General features: G+C 46.0%; 1 protein-coding gene across 1 annotated transcript in view; it reads right to left on the reverse strand.

Moving 5' to 3' along the window:
• LOC121290901 (heat shock transcription factor 2 binding protein) overlaps nt 1–19,394 on the reverse strand; it is a 173,992-nt gene that overhangs the window by 14,670 nt on the left and 139,928 nt on the right. Inside the window, exon 7 of the mRNA XM_041211938.1 lies at nt 18,560–18,663. Coding sequence (XP_041067872.1) covers nt 18,560–18,663 — 104 coding nt within the window. The remainder of the gene's footprint in view (nt 1–18,559; nt 18,664–19,394) is intronic.

Genomic DNA, 19,394 nt, shown 5'->3' on the forward strand with positions numbered 1-19,394 from the left:
AATTCTTTGAGGAGGTAACAAGTAGGTTAGACAAAGGAGAGCCAATGGATGTTATCTACTTGGACTTCCAGAAGGCCTTTGACAAGGTGCCACACAGGAGGCTGCTCAGTAAGATAAGAGCCCATGGTGTTAGAGGCAAGGTACTAGCATGGATAGAAGATTGGCTGTCTGGCAGGAGGCAGAGAGTGGGGATAAGGGGGTCCTTCTCAGGATGGCGGCCGGTGACTAGTGGAGTTCCACAGGGGTCAGTGTTGGGACCACAACATTTCACTTTATACATTAATGATCTAGATGAAGGAACTGAGGGCATCCTGGCTAAGTTTGCAGATGATACAAAGATGGGTGGAGGGACAGGTAGTATTGAGAAGGCAGGGAGGCTGCAGAAGGATTTGGACAGGTTAGGAGAATGGGCAAAGAAGTGGCAGATGGAATACAACGTGGGCAAGTGTGAGGTCATGCACTTTGGTAGGAAGAATAGAGGCATAGACAATTTTCTAAATGGGGAGAGAATTCAGAAATCTGGAGTGCAAAGGGACTTGGGAGTCCTAGTCCAGGATTCTCTTAAGGCTAACTTTCAGGTTGAGTTGGTAGTTAGGAAGGCAAATGCAATGTTGGCATTTATTTTGAGAGGACTAGAATATAAAAGCAGGGATGTGCTGCTGAGGTTTTATAAGGCTCTGGTCAGACCACATTTAGAATATTGTGAGCAATCTTGGACCCCGTATCTCAGGAAGGATGTGCTGGCCCTGGAGAGGGTCCAGAGGAGGTTCACGAGAATGATCCCAGGAATGAAAGGCTTAACATATGAGGGATGTTTGAGGACTCTGGGTCTATACTCGATGGAGTTTAGAAGGATGAGGGGGGGATCTGATTGCAACTTACAGAATACTGAAAGGCCTGGATAGAGTGGACCTGGGGAAGACTAGGACCCGAGGGCACAGCCTCAGAGTAAAGGGAAGACCTTTTAGAACAGAGATGAGGAGAAACATCTTTAGCCAGAGAGTGGTGAATCTATGGAATTCATTGCCACAGAAGGCTGTGGAGGCCAGGTCACTGAGTGTATTTAAGACCGAGACAGATAGGTTCTTGATTGGTAAGGGGATCAAAGGTTACGGGGAGAAGGCGGGAGAATGGGGTTGAGAAACTTATCAGCCATGATTGAATGGCGGAGCAGACTTGATGCTCCTATGTCTTATGGTCTTATGAATTGAAAATATTCATAGTTCAGTACAGTAAAAACAAGCGACCGTACTTACAAAGTGTTATATAAACTCTGCTGGCTGCAGAAGAAACTATCAGTTGGGCTAATTTATCAGTTCCACATAATCTGCATTACAATTGTGATTCTGGCAGGACCACTTGGGTGCTGACTTCATAAGAGCCTTGGTCTAAATATGGACAAAAGAGCTGAATTCCAGAGAGTGACTGCCCTTGACATCAAGGCAGCATTTGACCGAGCATGGCATTAAGAAGCCCTGGTAACATTGAAGTCAATGGAAATCAGGGGGAAAACTCTTCACTGGCTTGAGCATACCTAGCACAAAGGAAGATGGCTGTGATTGTAGGAGGCCCATCATCCTAGTCCCAGGACAACTCTCCAGGAGCTCATCGGGGTAATCCTAGGCCTAAACATCTTCAGCTGCTTCTTCAATGGTGTAATCATTGCAATGATGCATCAACAGAGACACAGAAGGACTTATGTTGGCAATTGAATGTCTAGGCAGAAAATGAGCTACCTTCAAATGTCAGAGACACAGTGATGGAGGAGACTCAGGCTCTCCAGGGCCATGGTGACCTCTCTTTGTGACATACTGGCAGGGGAGATCTCTTCCAACTGCACTGGTGGTCACCCAATGCCATGCTGTAAAGATGATTGTTGCACTGAATTTCTTTCCCACTGGATCCTTTCAGGCTGCATGTGGAGACCTCAAGTGGTATTATGTAGCCTGCTGCATATCACTGTATTAAGATCTTCACAGATACAATGTTCAGAAGGCAGGTCATCACATTGCATTCTCAGTGGACCGCCAGGGTCAACTGGAAAGAGCAAGAGGCTTTGCAGCGATTGCATGTTTCTCCACGGTTCAGGGAGCAATTGACTGTATTCACCTAAAGACCATAAAGGCTCCAGCTGGCCAGCCTTGTACATTTATTAATAGGAAGGGCTATCACTCCTTGAATGCTCAGTTGGTCTGTGAGCACAAATGATGGGTTATATAGGCATGTGCAAGGTACCCAGGCAGCAGCCACAGCTCGTACATTCTGTGGAATTCCAAGGTGCCAGACATGCTTAACAGACCTGATTCCCTAGATGGTTGGCTTCTAGGTGACATGGATTACCCTGTGAGCCACCATGCCCATCACAGAGCAGACAATTGGACTGCAGAAATGAGGTTCAGATGCCTAGACAGATCAGGAGAAGCACTGCAGTATGCTCCATCAAGAGTGTCATTCGCGGTTGTGTGCTGTGCACTCCATAACCTTGTCATTCAGAGACGGGATGCCTTTGACTAAGAAGGGATGCCAGATAGTGGTCATTCCTCTTATGATGAGGGCGAAGACAAGGTGAGGGAACATCCTGATGTAGAAGTGCAAGGGCCTGCATGTGTGCGCATGGATGGCCGTGACACAAGGGATGCCTTGATAAGACAGAGGTTCCATCAGGTCAGGAATTCTCAGCCTCAGAGATGTCTGCATTGCATGTGTGTCAACGTCATTTCATGTGGAATGTAAAATCACTGAGAACGTCTTGTCAGCACTCTCGCTGTTTCTAATCCTTAGGATCTGAGACATCTTGACCCGCATCCAATATTAACAAGTCAACTACATATTCCTGTCACAAAGAGATTAATGTTCATAAATGGTACTGGAAATTATTTTTTAAAAATAGAGTTTAATGGTGTCTGTGTCTATTTGTGTGTGTCTTAATTGGATTAACGCCAGCTAGTCTCAGTGCTTTGATGTATAGAAAGAAGTAGGTTTGAAATGGTATTTAGATGAACATGGAGAAGTTTGGAAACATAGGTGTCAAGGCAGTCCATTTGCATTTGTTGAATGAACCATTCAAGACTGTGGGTGAAATCTTGCACCTAGCTAGAAGACGCCAAGCAATATGTTCATTTTTTTAAGCTTACTAATAAAATTAGTGGAATCAAAGGGTGTTATTGTTAGAAGAGGTAAAATAAAAAACTTAGTAATACAATGAGAAATTTACATTCAAAGGAGAAGCTAGGTATAAACAGAAGAGTTTGTGTAAGGCAGAGGCATTTAAGATCTAACCAGCCTGTGCACCTGCAACTGTGTCTTCAAGGAACCTCAATTGACCTCAATAAGGTCAAATGTGCTTTGCCTGGGGTCTTTTTAAATCTACGAGTTTTACTGTTGCTTTAACAGGGGTGTAATTGAAAGTCAGATTAATTTGAGCATTTGTTTAAAAGTTATTATAGTAGGAGTTTGTAGCCATGTATATGTGTTTAATTTGTTGTTAAATACTTAATTTAATTTTATATAAAATACTTCTTGAGGCTTGGTGGTCTTATTACTACTGAATTCAAAGCCTGCATCTTGAAACATACAAATTGCAAAAATGGATTATGATCATTGTTTCAAGTTTTCCTCTGGGATTTGAACAACTCAGCCCGTATCATTGGTTGTGTTATAATAATTCCCAATAAAAATTCAGTGGCACTTATACATTGAATGAACCTCTGCATGAGGGATAGTAAATATAAGGGTTATTGGCATCTTGCCTGTGGCACATCTAATTATCACATATGCAAGATGCAGCCATGACCCCGCTTTTCCATGAAATGCACTAAGTGTGATAGCGGGCTTAAATATGGTGTTCCACCTGCTGGCTGCGATGGTGGGTTTGTGCGCTGTATTGTGTGCTCCAGACTGCATTATTATTCATCCACAGGGAACGTGATATTTGGTTGGGGATGGCATCTGATTGGCCCACCCCGCCGTGATCTCAGCGCTCCCCAATTCTAGGCACCATATTTAAATGGTAACCTTGCATAGTGTTCGCACTCTCTGCAGCCTAGGACACTCCCATTGAAGACATGGCTTCCAAAGGCAGGAAGCATACTGCGCCCAAAATCATTGATACCTCACCTGTTGAAATGCAGCTGAGGCTCACTATGATGTTGTCTACCCTTGCTCTGGCTGTAGGACTTCCACAAAGGTAACCAATCCAGCTTGGAAGGCGGTCGTAGCGGTGGTCAGTGCAAATGCCCTGCAGATGAGGTCAGCCACTCAGTGAAGGAAAAGGATGAACGATCTCCTCCGTTCCACCAGGGTAAGTCAACTATCTCATTACTCTCAACTCACATTCACAAGCCCATCACACATTCACAATGATCTCACTTGCTGCCACCTCAAGGGGCAGCACCACTCACTCTCACACATCCTGACATCTCCATCCGGCCTCATCTCCTCTGGAGTTTGTATCCTAATCCTGTCCAGGGCTCCATTCGCCACCCACACATGCCAGGCATCCTTACCATCTGCCAGCGCATGCGTCTTGCTCACATTCTCTCCATCTGTCTTCATGCAGGACAAGCTGGCTCACAATAAGGAGGTCCCAGACCAGGGATGGAGTGCCCGAGGTCAAGGTTCTCACAGGCTTTGAGAACAGAGCCATAGAGCTGGCTTTAGAGGATGTTGGCCATACCTGTGCTGACAGTGAGGTCAGCGGAACACACCCAAGTGAGGATCCTGCACTGTAACATCCATCAGGCAACCATACTGTGAGTGATTTCTCCTGTTTCAGAGTCACCTGCTCTTCTCTAATGTACCTTGATTTATAGTATCTGAATTAAATTGCAGTAGTTACCATCAGCCCTGCTAGTGGTTTGATCCTTTGCATGTGCCAAACTATGCTAATATGCAGAGCTCTGGCACTAAATATGCGCAGTAGATCCTCCATTCTCCTGCGACCTCTGGCACCAATAAGTAGAATTGTGATTTCACCTATGTGCATGGCAACTTGGAAGCAATATCAAATCTAAACTCGGTAGGAATGCACTTGTGTCACTCTGACACCTGCTTCCAAAGTGGGGCTGACTTGGCAGAGAGCTCTTTCAGGCAGAACCAGGTGAATGGATCCACAGGGTGGAGCAGCATGAGAAAACCATTTGGCCCCTTGAAATTGCTCCTCCATGCAAATTGATGAAGGAATATTGTGTTCCTTCCCGGTCCGATTGCCACTGACTCATAGCAAACGCATATCCCTTTATCATGCCAAGAAGTTTCAAGGAAACTTTGTAGTCCACTCACTCAGAGTGCCTCACCTGCACTATGGGATGCTGAGGTGCAACCCTCCAATTGCAGAGATGCCTAAAATTCTCAGACCAGGATGTTGGACGTGTTCGGTGGCGAAAGTGGACGATATGGTGCGATCGGCTTCACGATGGCATGAAACCAGTTTGCAATCGTCCACTCAGCCCGCTAATGGCGGGCTGTGTTTCCTGCCAGCAGACATCGGGAACCTCATGTAATACATCTGCATGTCATTATTAGGCCTGCCTGCCAGAATTATCCCCCCCACCCCCCCAACCCCCGTTGCATTGTCTGCCCACATCGGCAGGAAAACACGCTGACATGTTTCACAGCAGCATATAAAAGGCACTTGGCAGCCTGCGCTTGATGGGGAACTTGGAGGTGAGTACACAGTAACATTGTGTAACGCTCACCAGGGCCGCCTGTTGGGCTTAAAGCTTGAGGCGCATTGGGGGTGGCGGGAGGGGTGGCAAGGGCAGCCCTGCGGTTGAGGAGACTTGGTGGGGGTGGGGGGTGCTAGGGCATTGGTTGAACATAGCACACAAGCATTTTCGGAATGGGGGGTAGGGTGGGTAAGGGAAGCAGCCACACATTAGAGACACCTTATATAAGGTGACCATTCCTCTGCAATTGAGACAATTCAGGCGCAGCCACATTGATATGACTGGAGTCGGGCTTCTAGCTTATCTGGCTACTCAAGCAACACAGAGGCACCAAAGTGTCACCAAGTGCTCCAGAGTTTTCACCCCTCGAGCACAGGCTGCAAAGTAATGAACGTTTTATTGGACTGCAGAACAGTTGGACGACTGCACACGTACAATCTCCTTGCAAAAGTTGGCCATGGAGCAGTCACTGGTGGAGGCGTTCACAGCCCCTTGCAACATTAGCATCCCGGTTTGGACCAGTCTCCCCGATGGTTCAAGCTAACAGTGCTGCCTTGCAGCGCAGGTTAGGAGAATGCCTTTGTCTGAACTGAGAGCACAACATTCAGTGCAATGGGCAAAGCTACCGCTAATCGGTCGGGTGGAATGGGGCAGAGATGGGTGGGGTTTCGGGCAGTGAGCCGTCGCTGGTCAGTGCTTAGCGATACCTAGGGTCAATAGACACTGCCTTTCAGTCCTGTAGATAACTGAGAACCGTGGTCAGTCACATCTGGGGACATGGACGGCATCCACTGCCAGTGGCCACGAAAGTGACAGCAGTGTTCAATTTCTACTCTAGTGACTCCTTTCAAGGCTCCACAGGTGACATCTATGGGATATCACAAGCCTTCAACCACAAATGCATCAATGTGGTCATGGGTGCCACCTTCACGAGGGCACACAACTTTATGCATTTCGCCTGGGACCAGGACAGCCAGGATACAAATGATTGGACTTGCCAGGATCTCGGGTTTCCCACAGGGCAGGGTGCCATCGATTGCACTCACATGGCGCTCAGGTCTCCATAACAACACGCAGTCAACTACAAAAAGCCACAAGGGATTCCATTCGCTGAATGTGCAGCTGGTGTGTGACCACCAGAAATGCATCCTGCAGGTCTGTGCACAGTTTCCAGGGAGTGTGCACAACTCCTACATTCTCAGTCGGTTACGGATCCCTGACGTATTCTGGGGTCCACAGAAGCTGCAGGGATGACTCCTCAGGGACAAAGGCTACCCGCTGAGGACGTGGCTGATGACACTTGTGTGGTGGCCTCAGACTGCAGCAGAGCGAAGATATAATGAGGCTCATGTTGCAACTGGCAATTTGGTGGAGCAGACCATCGGGACGCTGAAAATGAGGTCCCAATGCCTGGACCGGTCTGCTGGAGCCCTGCAATATAGTCCACAGGGGTTTCTTGCATCGGCCTGGCACTGCAATGGGGAGGGGAGCTTGCTGAGGAGGAGATGGAAGAGCTGGGGGCTTCCTCGGATGCCGACGGAGATGAGGGTGAGGGGGTCCTCAAAGGTGGTGATGATGGAGATGAGGCCCTTGCACTGGCCAGGCGAGGCAGGCACGCTTGGGAGGCCCTCATAGGTGCTAGAGTGTGGAGAGTGATGACGACACAAAGTGAGGAGATCCCATGGATCCTCACATTGCATCCGTGAACGCTTGACTTCAGTCTAGCTTATGGTAATTTGCAGGGATCAGTAATGTGTCCAGGGAGTGTGAGGCCAGACCATCACACTGGTCTGAAGGCTGCACAAAGCACATAGTAGAGGCCCTGGGCTGAGACACCTGCTTTTATCTTGTGCAGAAAGGTTTCACATCTGAGTGACATGAACACTGCTCATCAGAACAAGGAGCCACAGGCAGGGAGACATTCTTGGGACTTTATTGTCAATAATGAACAGTATTACAAGTGATTAACACCCGTGCCCCGGCTGTGCAACTATGTCTTCTTCCTGGAACGGGAGCATGTGGTGTCCATCGATACCACTGATGCCTCCCATGCTTGGTGGGCACCACAGGGTTTTCTAGACTCTTTTGCTCATATTTTGATTTAATGTTGGTAAGTCTCCTTTGAATTTTGTCTTTGTTTTTGCAGTTTCCCTTTAAGGGGCTGCTTTTTACTTTGTCCCTGATTTTGTTAATTTAGTTTATTTGGTTGATTCAAAAGAGTTACATATTCTTCCTGGAAAGGGAGCATGCGATGTCCACCAGCACCGTTGAGGCCTTTGGTTCTCGGTGGGCACTGTGGGGACTTGGGTACTTCATAGGCCCCTTTGATCACATTTTGATTTAAAGTTCATAAGTTTCCTTTAAATTTTGTCTTTTGCTTTTGCAGTTTCCCTTTAAGGGGCTGCCTTTTAACATGTCCCTTGATTTGTTAATTTAGTTTATTAGTTTTGACTCGAAAGAGTTACATCTTCTTCCTGGAAAGAGAACATGTAGTGTCCACCAGCACTGTCAAGGTCTTCCATGCTCGCTGGGTACCGCGGGGACTGGAGTGTTTTATTGGCCCTCTTAATCACATGTTGGTTTAATGTTTGTAAGTTTCCTTTAAATTTTGTCTTTTATTTTTGCAGTTTCACTTTAAGGGGCAGCCTTTTAATTCGCCCCTTGATTTGTTAATTTAGTTTATTTGGTTTGACTTGAAAGAGTTACATCTTCTTAACTTTCCTAACCGTGCTGTTATGTCTTGGTGCTCCCCGGCATCCACAGTGGAGGTGAAGACAGCCTGCTGACTGCTATCCCCTGTCTATGATGATCTTGGTAGGTGTCCTTTGGAGGGCCGAAACCTGGAGGGGCCCAGCCTGCTTTTAAGAGTCCTGCTGTATGGCAGTGGCACCCTCCTCGACCTGTGGAGTTGGAGCTGCTGAGGTCACAGAAAGAGGGGATTCGGATGGGCCTACGCTCCCAGAGTCACCTGGCTGGATGGCCATGGGAAGGCGGTTGAGGGGGAACACCTGCTGATCCTCCTCCCTATGGGTTCCCAAGGGCCCCAGGCTGACTCACTGAGAAGGGGTAGCTGGAGTGAGATCGGGCGTACATACTGTTAGAGGCCAACTATGGTATCAGTGATAGAGTTGAGCCCGTGCAGCAGTGCAGGAGCGGTGTCCTGGACCAAGGTCTCCATGTGGCTGCAATCCTGTCAATGTTGACCTTGGTGCTTGGCTATCACCTCAACTTGAAGGCGGAAGGACTCCTCCATTGTGCCTTGCAATCTGAGGAGTGCAGCGGACATCCCTTCCTGATGTTCCTGAGCTTGCCTTTGCAGCTCCAGCAACTCTGACATGACAGAGTCCAAAGGCTCGTCATCTGACTCAGACTCATTAAATTTCTGGCCTCCAGCTGTCCTCTGGGTGCTGGACACCTGGAAAGTCCCTGCTGCCGCCTGCTGTGGATCAGACAGTGCAATGTGCTCACCAGATTGTGATCCTGAGGCTATTCCAAAGCTAGGTCCCACTGAGTTGTGTGTCTCTGTGCTGGTGGAGGTTGTGGGTGAACGCTACGACGGTCTTCAAGGAGGGTGCCTTCAGATTCATCTTCAGAGATTTCTTCAAGACTTGATTGGAGGCCCTAGTTGTGGACTCCATCAGCTGTTTCCCAGATGTGCCTGCGGAAGCAAGGGGAGATAATTACTGCATGGCAAGGGCCTGTGAAACAGGACACATCACTCACAGAATGGTTGTTTGATGAATGTTGCACTGCTGGATCCTCACTTGGTAGAGCACTGCCAACATCACTCTCAGCACAGGACCTGTCCAGATTGTCACCTGCCAGCTGGGTGGCTTCAAAGTCCATGAGGACCTTGATGTCTGGTATTCCTCCACCGGTCTGCAACCTCTCCCTCTTGTTGTGTGCCAGTTTGTCCTGCATGAATAGAGATGGAGAGGGAGTAAGCACAATGCCTGTTAGGCCAGATGATAAGTATGCCTGGCATGTGTGGGTGATGAGTGGTCACATGGAAGGGATGAGGACAATGAAGGTGTGTATGAGAGAGTGAATGATGATGTCCCTTGAACTGGCAGTGAGTGAGATCCCTGTGAATTTGTGATGGGTTTGTGAGTGTGTGAATTCAGAGTTTGAGAAGAGTGACTTACCCTGGTGGAATGGGGGAAATCATTCATCCTCTTGAGGCATTGGGTGGCTGTCCTCTTTTGAAGGGTGCTGGTGCTGACCACAGATGCCACTGCCTCCCAAGCCTGGTTTGTCATGCTGCTGCCCATCCTCTGGCCAGAGAGGGAGGAGGACATAGCAGCAGGCCTCCACAGCATCCAAAACGCATTCTAGTGATGCATCACTAAACCTGGGGGCTTCAATTTTTTTGTCTTTTGTGGACATCTTCCTTGCAGCAGTCGTGGGTGGGAAGCACTGAGATGTGGGTGCACACGGCTGGACTTTAAACATGATGCCCACGTGATGAAGCGGCGAGGTGATAGTGTGGCGGGTGAATGAGAAGCCCGCCCACCATGGAAACAGCATGTTTCCCAGGAATGCATAAGTAATGTGGTGGGTTTGGGATGATACAACGTGAAAACCCGCCATCGCAGCCAGTGGGTAAAACATTGTTTTACCTGCCCGCTACTGCACTTAGTGCAAATATGGGACAATTCTGCCCTTAGTCTTTGATGGCCTTAGCATTAATGCGACACCATGATCCGTCATTGTGGACACCCCAGCCAATGCAGAATTCCTTCTTGCATGGACCCTGCAGAGGCCTGTTAGAGCTGGTGATGCTTTACATGGATAGCTGAGAGTCCTTGGCATGGTCCATCACACAGACCCATTCTACTCTCTCTCTCTCCCCTCATGTCCTAAAACCATGGTCTTTCAATGATGTCCAATGCACTCTGGTTGCAAACCTTTTATGTGAAGTCTACTGCCACCCTTGATAAGGAGATGAGCAGGCCACACAAATATCCATGTGAGGTTTGAAAAGGCTTCGAACATACAAACATCTGAAATAGAAGCAGAAGTAGACCATTTGGCCCCTTCAGTCTGCTCTGCCATTCAATATGGTCACGGCTTATCTGTTTGTGATTCGAACTCTACATTCCCATCCACCCCCGATAATCTTTGATTCCCTTATGTAACAAGAATCTAGCGACCTTCACCTTAAAAATATTCAATAAACCCCACCTCCACCGCCTTCTGAGGCAGAGAGTTCCAAAGCTGCACAATGATTTAGATATGTGGGCCAAATATAATATTTCCAAGTTTGCTGATGACACAAAACTAGGTAGGATATGAGTTGTGAGGAGGATGCAGATGCTTCAAGGGGATTTAGACAGGTTAAATGAGTGGACAAGAACATGGCAGATGGAATATAATGTGGAAAAATGTGAAGTTATCCACTATGGTAGGAAAAACAGAAATGCAGAGTATTTTTTTAAATGGTGAGAGGTGGGAAGTGTTAATGTCCAAAGGGACCTGGGATGTCCTTGCTCATGAATCACTGAAAGCTCGCATGCAGGTGCAGCAAGCATTAGCAAGGCAGATGGTATGTTGGCATTTATTGCAAGAGGATTGGAGTATGGGAGTAAAGATGTCTTACTGCAATTGTGTACTGCCTTGGTGAGACCGCACCTGGGATATTGTATACTGAATCTTTACAGTGCAGAACGAGGCCTTCAGCCTATTGAGTCTGCACTGGCTCACTGAAAGAGCATTTTACCTAATCCCCCTCCCCTGCCTTATTCCCGTAACCTTGCCCATTCTTTCTTTTCAGATAGCAATCCAATTCCCTTTTGCATATCTCGATCAAACCTGCCTCCACCACCCTTTCAGGAAGTTTGTTCCAGGCTCCAATCACCCTCTGAGCAAAAAAAGATTTCCTCACATCACTTCTACTCCTTTTGTCCGTTATTTTGAATCTGTTCTTGATGTACTATTGAGTGGGAATAGTTTCTCACTATTTACCCTGTCCGTACCCCTCAGGATCTTGAATACCTCTATCAAGTCTCCTCTCAGCCTTCTTTTCTCCAAGGTAAAGAGACCCAACCTATCCAATCTATCCTCGTAGCGACAGTTGTTTATCCCTGGAATCATTCTTGTGAATCTCCTCTGTACTCTCCAATGCCTTCAATCCTTCCTCAAGTATGGTGGCTAGAACTGAACGCAGTACTCCAGATGGGGCCTAACTAGTGTCTTATACAAATTTAACATGACTTCCTTACTCTTGTACTCAATGCCCCTATTAATAAAACCTAGGATGCCATAGGCTTTATTACTTGCTCTCTCAACATGCCTTGCCACCTTCAATGACTTATATACATATACACAGGTCCCTTTGTTCTTGCACCTCCTTTAGAGTTTCTCCCTTTATTTTATACTGTCTCTCCAAAATGAATCACCTCACACTTCTTTGCATTGAACTTCATCTGTCATTGTCTGCCCAATCACCAATATGCCTATGTTCAAGACTATCTTCAGCGCAGTTGACAATGCTTCCAATCTTTGTATCATTTGCAAATTTTGAAATCATGCCCTGCACACCAGTCTAGTTCATTAATGTATATCAAGAAGAGCAAGGGTCCCAACACTGATCCCTGGGAAACTCCACTACAGACCTTCCTCCAATCTGAAAAACAACCATTTATCACTACTCTCTGTTTCCTGTCACTCAGCCAATTTCTTATCCAAGTACCTACGTTCTCTTTTATTCCAGGAGCTAAAATTTTATGCAAAAGTCTATTGTGTGGAAATGTTTCAAATGCCTTTTGAAAATCTATATAGCCCACATCAACAGTATTGCCCTTGTCAACCTTCTCTGTTACCTCAAGAAAAAACTCCAGCAAGTTTGTTAAACATGATTTTCCCTCAATGAATCCACGCTGGCTCTCTTTAATTATCCCACGCCTGTCTAAGTGACTATTGATTTTGCCCTGAAGTAGAGTTTCCAGAAGTTTCCCTACCACTGACATTTTGTAGTTGCCAGCTTTATCCTTGCACTCCTTTTTGAACAAGGGTGTAACATTCGCAATTCTCCAGTCCTCTGGCACTACCCCAGTGTCTAAGGAAGACTGGAAGATTATCAGCAGTGCCTCTGAAATTTCCAGTCTCACCTCCCTCAGTATCCTCAGATGCATTTCATCTGGTCCTGGTACCTTATCAATTTTAAATAAAGATAGCCTTTTTAATACCTCCTTCTTCTCAATTATAAATTCCTCAAGTGTACCAGTTACATCCTGTCTCACCTCAGCCTGGGTAGCATCCTCTTCCTTTGTAAAGGCAGATGCAAAGTACTCATTTAATACCTCCGCTACTTCTTCTGCCTCCACATGCAAGCCTCCTCTTTTATCTCTAATTGGCCCTACCCTTTCTTTTACCATCCTTTTATTACTTACATGCTTATAGAAGACCTTGGAATTCCGTTTTATGTTAGCTACTAGTCTCTTTTCCTGCTCCTTCCTTGCTTTTCTGATTAGTTTTTTTATCTTCCCCTCTGGTCCTTCTACATTCAGCCTGATTCTCCATTGTATTTTCTATCTGACGACGGTCGTAGGGGTACTTCTGCCTTTTCATCTTCACTCTATTTCTCCTGTCATCCAGGGCGTTCTAGATTTATTTGTCCTAACTTTCCCCTTCAAGGAAATATACCTTGACATTGCTTGTAATATTATCTCTTTGAAGGTAGCCCAATGTTCAATCACTGTCTTTTCCCCCAACATTTGATTCCAACTCACTCAACTCAGATGCATTCTCATCCCATCAAAATTGGCTTTCCCCCAAATAATTATCCCTGAACTGGATTAAGGAGTAGGCCATTTAGTACTGAAATGGGAAGTGTGATGAAATGTGTATATTTTTATATTTCTGTGTTTATGTATATATTCTGTGTGGTTAAGGGTAAAGCTGTATCTGTGTGTCCAAGTTTAATCAAAGGAGAGGTTGTTGGAGTCAGATTGCTTGTGAAATCTAAGGGATGAAAGGCTAAAGGTGTTATCTTCTTGGTATTTGGTAATGAGGCCTTATGGTGGGTCTTAACTTTCAAGAAACAGAGTAGATCTGAAATTTGCATTTGGGGACAAGTGTTGAAAATGATTTGTAGCTCTTGCATTTCAAAGGAGTCTCAAAGGTAAAGCAGAACTGTTGCATTTCACAGATTCATGAGCAAACAGGGGCAGAGGTGTTAAATTTTATTGACCCAAAATAGAGGGCAAATAGGAACACGAAAGGTTTTAATATTTGGGATCCTGAGTTTTCAAAGGGATATTTAAAGACAATAGAGAACTAAAATGAAAGGTGTGAAAAGGTACTTATGAAAACAACTCAATTATAAAGCAACTCAGTTTTGGTCCAGGATGCCATTCATCCTGCAAAAGTTTATTTTTTCTCCCTTTGGAAGAACCACATCAGCGCGGGTTTGTTCTGGGAAGTCGTAGATTGTACTTCTGTTTAAAAATGAAAGCAATTTCTCGGTTTGGGTAATACTTCCTGGATTTTATGGTTAAGAATTTATAAGGCTGTTGCCACAAAGATAGTTTTATTGTGTACCTTTGATAAAGCTCCTTGGGAGTTATTTTTGTAAGATTTTTCTAACAGTGTATCTTTTATCTTTCTTTTAATAAACATTTTAATACTTCAAATTTCAAAAGTTATCACTGGAGCCCCGTACTTATGTGTTCAGTAGCTGTCCATCCTCATTTCTACAATACAAAAAATAGATTATGATTAGATGGGGTGGATTACAACCTGAGATCTGGCTTGTTCAGCATTAACATTAGCTGCAGTCGTAACAGGAGGAGTTTCTTCACTCTAGAGGATGATAAATCTTTGTAATTCTCTACCCCCGAGGGCTGTGGAGGTTCAGTCGTTGAGCATGTTCAAGACAGAGATTGATAGATTTCTCGATAATAAAGTGATCAAAGGATATGGGGATAGTGCGGGAAAATGGTGTTGAGGTACAAGATCAGCCATGTTCTAACTGAATAGGCCAAATGGCCTACTTTTGTTTCTAATTCCTATGTTTCTCAGTAGCAGCACCGTTCATTTGCCTACATAACTATCAAATTCACAATTACTACTATGTTCCACCCACTGTCCAGTCTGTTATCACACGGTGCGAAGTACAGGAATGCACTACTTTGTGGTGTTGTCATTCCCACTAGAATTCAATGCTTCTTTTAATTTGTTCCTTGGATGTGAGTGACAAGGTCAGGATTCATTGCCTATCCCTAATTGCCCTTAAAAAAGGTGGTGGTAAGCACCATCTTGAACCGCTGCAGTCCATGTGTTGTAGATACACCCACAGTGCTGTTAGGAAGGGAGTTCCAGGATTTTGACCCATCAACAGTGAAGGAATAGCAGCATAATTCCAAGTCAGCATGGTGCCTGACTTGAAGGGGAACTTGCAGGTGGTGGTATGCTTATGCATCTGCTGCCCTTGTCCTTCTAGTAATGCTGCCGATCAAGCGGGCTTTGCCACCCTCAGTGCTTCCTGCAAGTGGTGTTCAACATGGAGGGTGAATGGGTACTCCTCCAAGCCCACTAGGAAAATGGAAACTCTTGATGCCCAGAAATGGGTCAAACAAGGATATTTGAATGGTGAAACTTTGGTGGCCCTTAGCACTAAGCAGCTGAAAGCTGTAGCTAGGGAGGTAGAATTATAAAACAAAAACAGAATTACCTGGAAAAACTCAGCAGGTCTGGCAGCATCGGCGGAGAAGAAAAGAGTTGACGTTTCGAGTCCTCATGACCCTTCAACAGAACTAAGTAATATTAGGAGGGGGGTGAAATATAAGCTGGTTTAAGGTGTGGGGGGGGGGGGGGGGGGGCGCAGGGGGAGTGAAGTTGTGGGGGGGGGTGGCAGGGGGTGGTGGTGTGGTTGTAGGGACAAGCAAGCAGTGATAGGAGCAGATAATAAAAAGATGTCACAGACAAAAGAACAAAGAGGTGTTGAAGTTGGTGATATTATCTAAACGAATGTGCTAATTAAGAATGGATGGCAGGTCACACAAGATACAGCTCTAGTGGGGGTGGGGTGGAAAGACTAACAGGGCATGAAAAGTATAGATTTAAAAATAATGGAAATAGGTGGGAAAAGAAAAATCTATATAAATTATTGGAAAAAGCAAAAGGAAGGGGGAAGAAACGGAAAGCGGGGGGTGGGGGGAATGGAGGAGGGAGTTCAAGATCTAAAGTTGTTGAATTCAGTATTCAGTCCGGAAGGCTGTAAAGTGCCTAGTCAGAAGATGAGGTGCTGTTCCTCCAGTTTGCGTTGGGCTTCACTGGAACAATGCAGCAAGCCAAGGACAGACATGTGGGTAAGAGTGCAGGGTGGAGTGTTAAAATGGCAAGCGACAGGGAGGTTTGGGTCTTTCTTGCAGACAGACCACAGGTGTTCTGCAAAGCGGTCGCCCAGTTTACGTTTGGTCTTTCCAATGTAGAGGAGACCGCATTGGGAGCAACGAATGCAGTAGACTAAGTTAGGGGAAATGCAAGCGAAATGCTGCTTCACTTGAAAGGAGTGTTTGGGCCTTTGGACGGTGAGGAGAGAGGAAGTGAAGGGGCAGGTGTTGCATCTTTTGCATTGGCATGGGGAGGTGCCATAGGTGGGGGTTGAGGAGTAGGGGGTGATGGAGGAGTGGACCAGGGTGTCCCGGAGGGAATGATCCTTACGGCATGCCGCCGGGGGGGTGACGGGAAGATGTGTTTGGTGGTGGCATCATGCTGGAGTTGGCGGAAATGGCGGAGGATGATCCTTTGAATGCGGAGGCTGGTGAGGTGATAAGTGAGGACAAGGGAGACCCTATCATGTTTCTGGGAGGGAGGAGAAGGCGTGAGGGCGGATGCGCGGGAGATAGGCCGGACACGGATGAGGGCCCTGTCAACGACGGTGGGTGGAAAACCTCAGTTAAGGAAGAAGGAGGACATGTCAGAGGAACTGTTTTTGAAGGTAGCATCATCAGAACAGATGCGACGGAACTGAGAGAATGGGATGGAGTCCTTACAGGAAGCGGGGTGAGAGGAGCTGTAGTCGAGACAGCTGTGGGAGTCGGTAGGCTTGTAATGGATATTGGTGGACAGTCTATCACCAGAAATTGAGACAGAGAGGTCAAGGAAGGGAAGGGAAGTGTCAAAGATGGACCACGTGAAAATGATGGAGGGGTGGAAATTGGAAGCAAAATTAATAAATTTTTCCAGGTACCGACAAGAGCATGAAGCAGCACCGAAGTAATCATCGATGTTCTGGAGAAAAAGTTGTGGGAGGGGGCCGGAGTAGGACTGGAACAAGGAATGTTCCACATACCCCATAAAAAGACAGGCATAGCTGGGGCCCATGCGGGTACACATAGCCACACCTTTTATTTGGAGGAAGTGAGAGGAGTTAGAGGAGAAATTGTTCAGTGTGAGAACAGGTTCAGCCAGACAGAGGAGAGTAGTGGTAGAAGGGGATTGTTCGGGCCTCTGTTCGAGGAAGAAGCTAAGGGCCCTCAGACCATCCTGGTGAGGGATGGAGGTGTAGAGGGATTGGACGTCCATGGTGAAGAGGAAGCAGTTGGGGCCAGGGAACAGGAAATTGTTGATGTGACGTAAGGTGTCAGAGGAATCACGGATGTAGGTGGGAAGGGACTGGACAAGGGGAGAGAGAAGGGAGTCAAGATAACGAGAAATGAGTTCCGTGGGGCAGGAACAGGCTGACACGATCGGTCTGCCAGGACAGTTCTGTTTGTGGATTTTGGGTAGGAGATAGAAGCGGGCCGTCCGAGGTTGGGTGACTATCAGGTTGGAAGCTGTGGGAGGAAGATCTCCATAGGAGATGAGGTCAGTGACAGTCCTGGAAACAATGGTTTGATGTTCAGTGGAAGAATTATAATTGCCCAGTAAAATGAAGAGAAGTGTACTGATCCAGTTGTTGGTAGAACATTTGGATCTGACGTTACTGGTAGAGCAGCTCAGCCATGACTCCGAATCCCCTCCCCAAACCAATTTTGAGCTGGAAAAGCTCAGATTACAGCTGGGGTTTCAGGAGAGAGAAAGGGAAAAAGAGAGAGAGAGAGCAAGGGAACAGGAGAGAGAAGGAGAGAGAGAAAGGGCAAGAGAAGAATTCCAGTTCCATAAATTTGAAATGGAGCTAACAGCCCAAAGGGAGAGAGAGACTCGACAGGGATGGGCAACAAATGATGGCCTGGCCAGCAATGCCCACATCACATGAAAGAATAAAAATAACTAAACAAAAAGAACTTAATTATTGGATATCGAGACACATAACTAAGAGGTTTATCTTAAAATCCTTGGGTTCTGCAGCTCCACTTCTGTTGAGCTGGGCGTGAGAAAGCAACTTTCTCCTCTACAGAAAATTCCTACTATCACCAGACTCTGTTTACGATTCACCCATCTCTGTCTCCAAGTTCTGTTCTTCTGCAAACATGTGCCAAACATATATCTTTCTGGAGTTACACATATGATCTTGGACACCTCTGACAAATCTCCTTTTAATGTTCCTGGCACTGAGCAACAAAAGAATATTGGAACATGGAGCACAACCCCAACTTCTCCTGTCTCTTCACATAATTCAAATCCCTCAACGAATACCACTTTGGTCATTTTTTTTTTCTCTTCTGCATACGTATAACCAGCTTCTAATCACCAAATCAAACAATCCCTTAGGGCTGATTGTCTGCTAACTGCCGCCAATCCACAGTTTCTGTAAACCGCTTTGCGGTTTCTTGTAATATTAGCTAAAAAAGCGAAATTTCAATCTGATGATTACTTGCCTAATACCCAAATTCACAGCTTCCACTCCGATTTAATTCAGGACAAGATTAAAGAAATCAGAATTTATCAAGCTTAAGCTACAATATAAGACAAAAGACACTGTTGCTTCCAACTCATAAAAGACTTACCTTCCAGAAGCCAGGATAACAAAGGGATGAATCCTGGGCTCTCACTGATATATTGCAAGCCTTTCAGGTTAATGCTTACATTGTATAAACACATTAACATTAGTCTGGAAAAGAAGAAATTTTGTCCAACATTAAATCGTTGCCTAGAAAATCAATCAATGTAATTTTTTGTAAGCATACAGTTGTAGAAATTACATCTCAAAAGGAGACCATTCCATTAAATGAACCTATGCCAAGGAGACTGGTGAGCAGCATTGTTTTGGTTTCTGGAGAGGGGGCAGCAAGCTCCTACCTGAAGTTGGGTGAAATTGGTTGTGATTCCCGAGTGATTGGGGATGTGCCATGTTCTGAGTAAAGGCAGAAAAGGCCCATAGTTTTAGAGTTATGGGTTCATAGAGTTATGCGGATGTGCCTGACAAGAATAATACTTGAGAAACATCATATGTGCATTGCAGTCAGCCCTCCAGATACAGCCTGAGAACAGTGGACTCTCTGGAAACAGCTTGGAAACAGACTACACCTCTAGCGCAGGTCAGGGACAGGTAACACAATACCCTCCATACTGGATATTTGGGCAACAACTTTAAAACCCCTTGATGGGTAGGAGAAATGTGGGGTGGGAGGACGGTTGAAGTTTCAACAATCTGAAATCTAACATGCCCACTTTGGTTTTAACCATGGCCGGTTTGGTGGTGAGGCAAATAACCTGCTTGCACAAGATGGGTCAGTTATTCAAACATACTAATGAGGCTGTGTTCTTCAAATTTTAACAGACATTTAGATGTAAGGCCTACAAGCTGTGTTTCTCAGGGATCATGTTCCCTGCAGCTGAAGG

The sequence above is a fragment of the Carcharodon carcharias genome, chromosome 18, assembly GCF_017639515.1.
Source record: "Carcharodon carcharias isolate sCarCar2 chromosome 18, sCarCar2.pri, whole genome shotgun sequence".
NCBI classification, from domain to species: Eukaryota; Metazoa; Chordata; class Chondrichthyes; order Lamniformes; family Lamnidae; genus Carcharodon; species Carcharodon carcharias.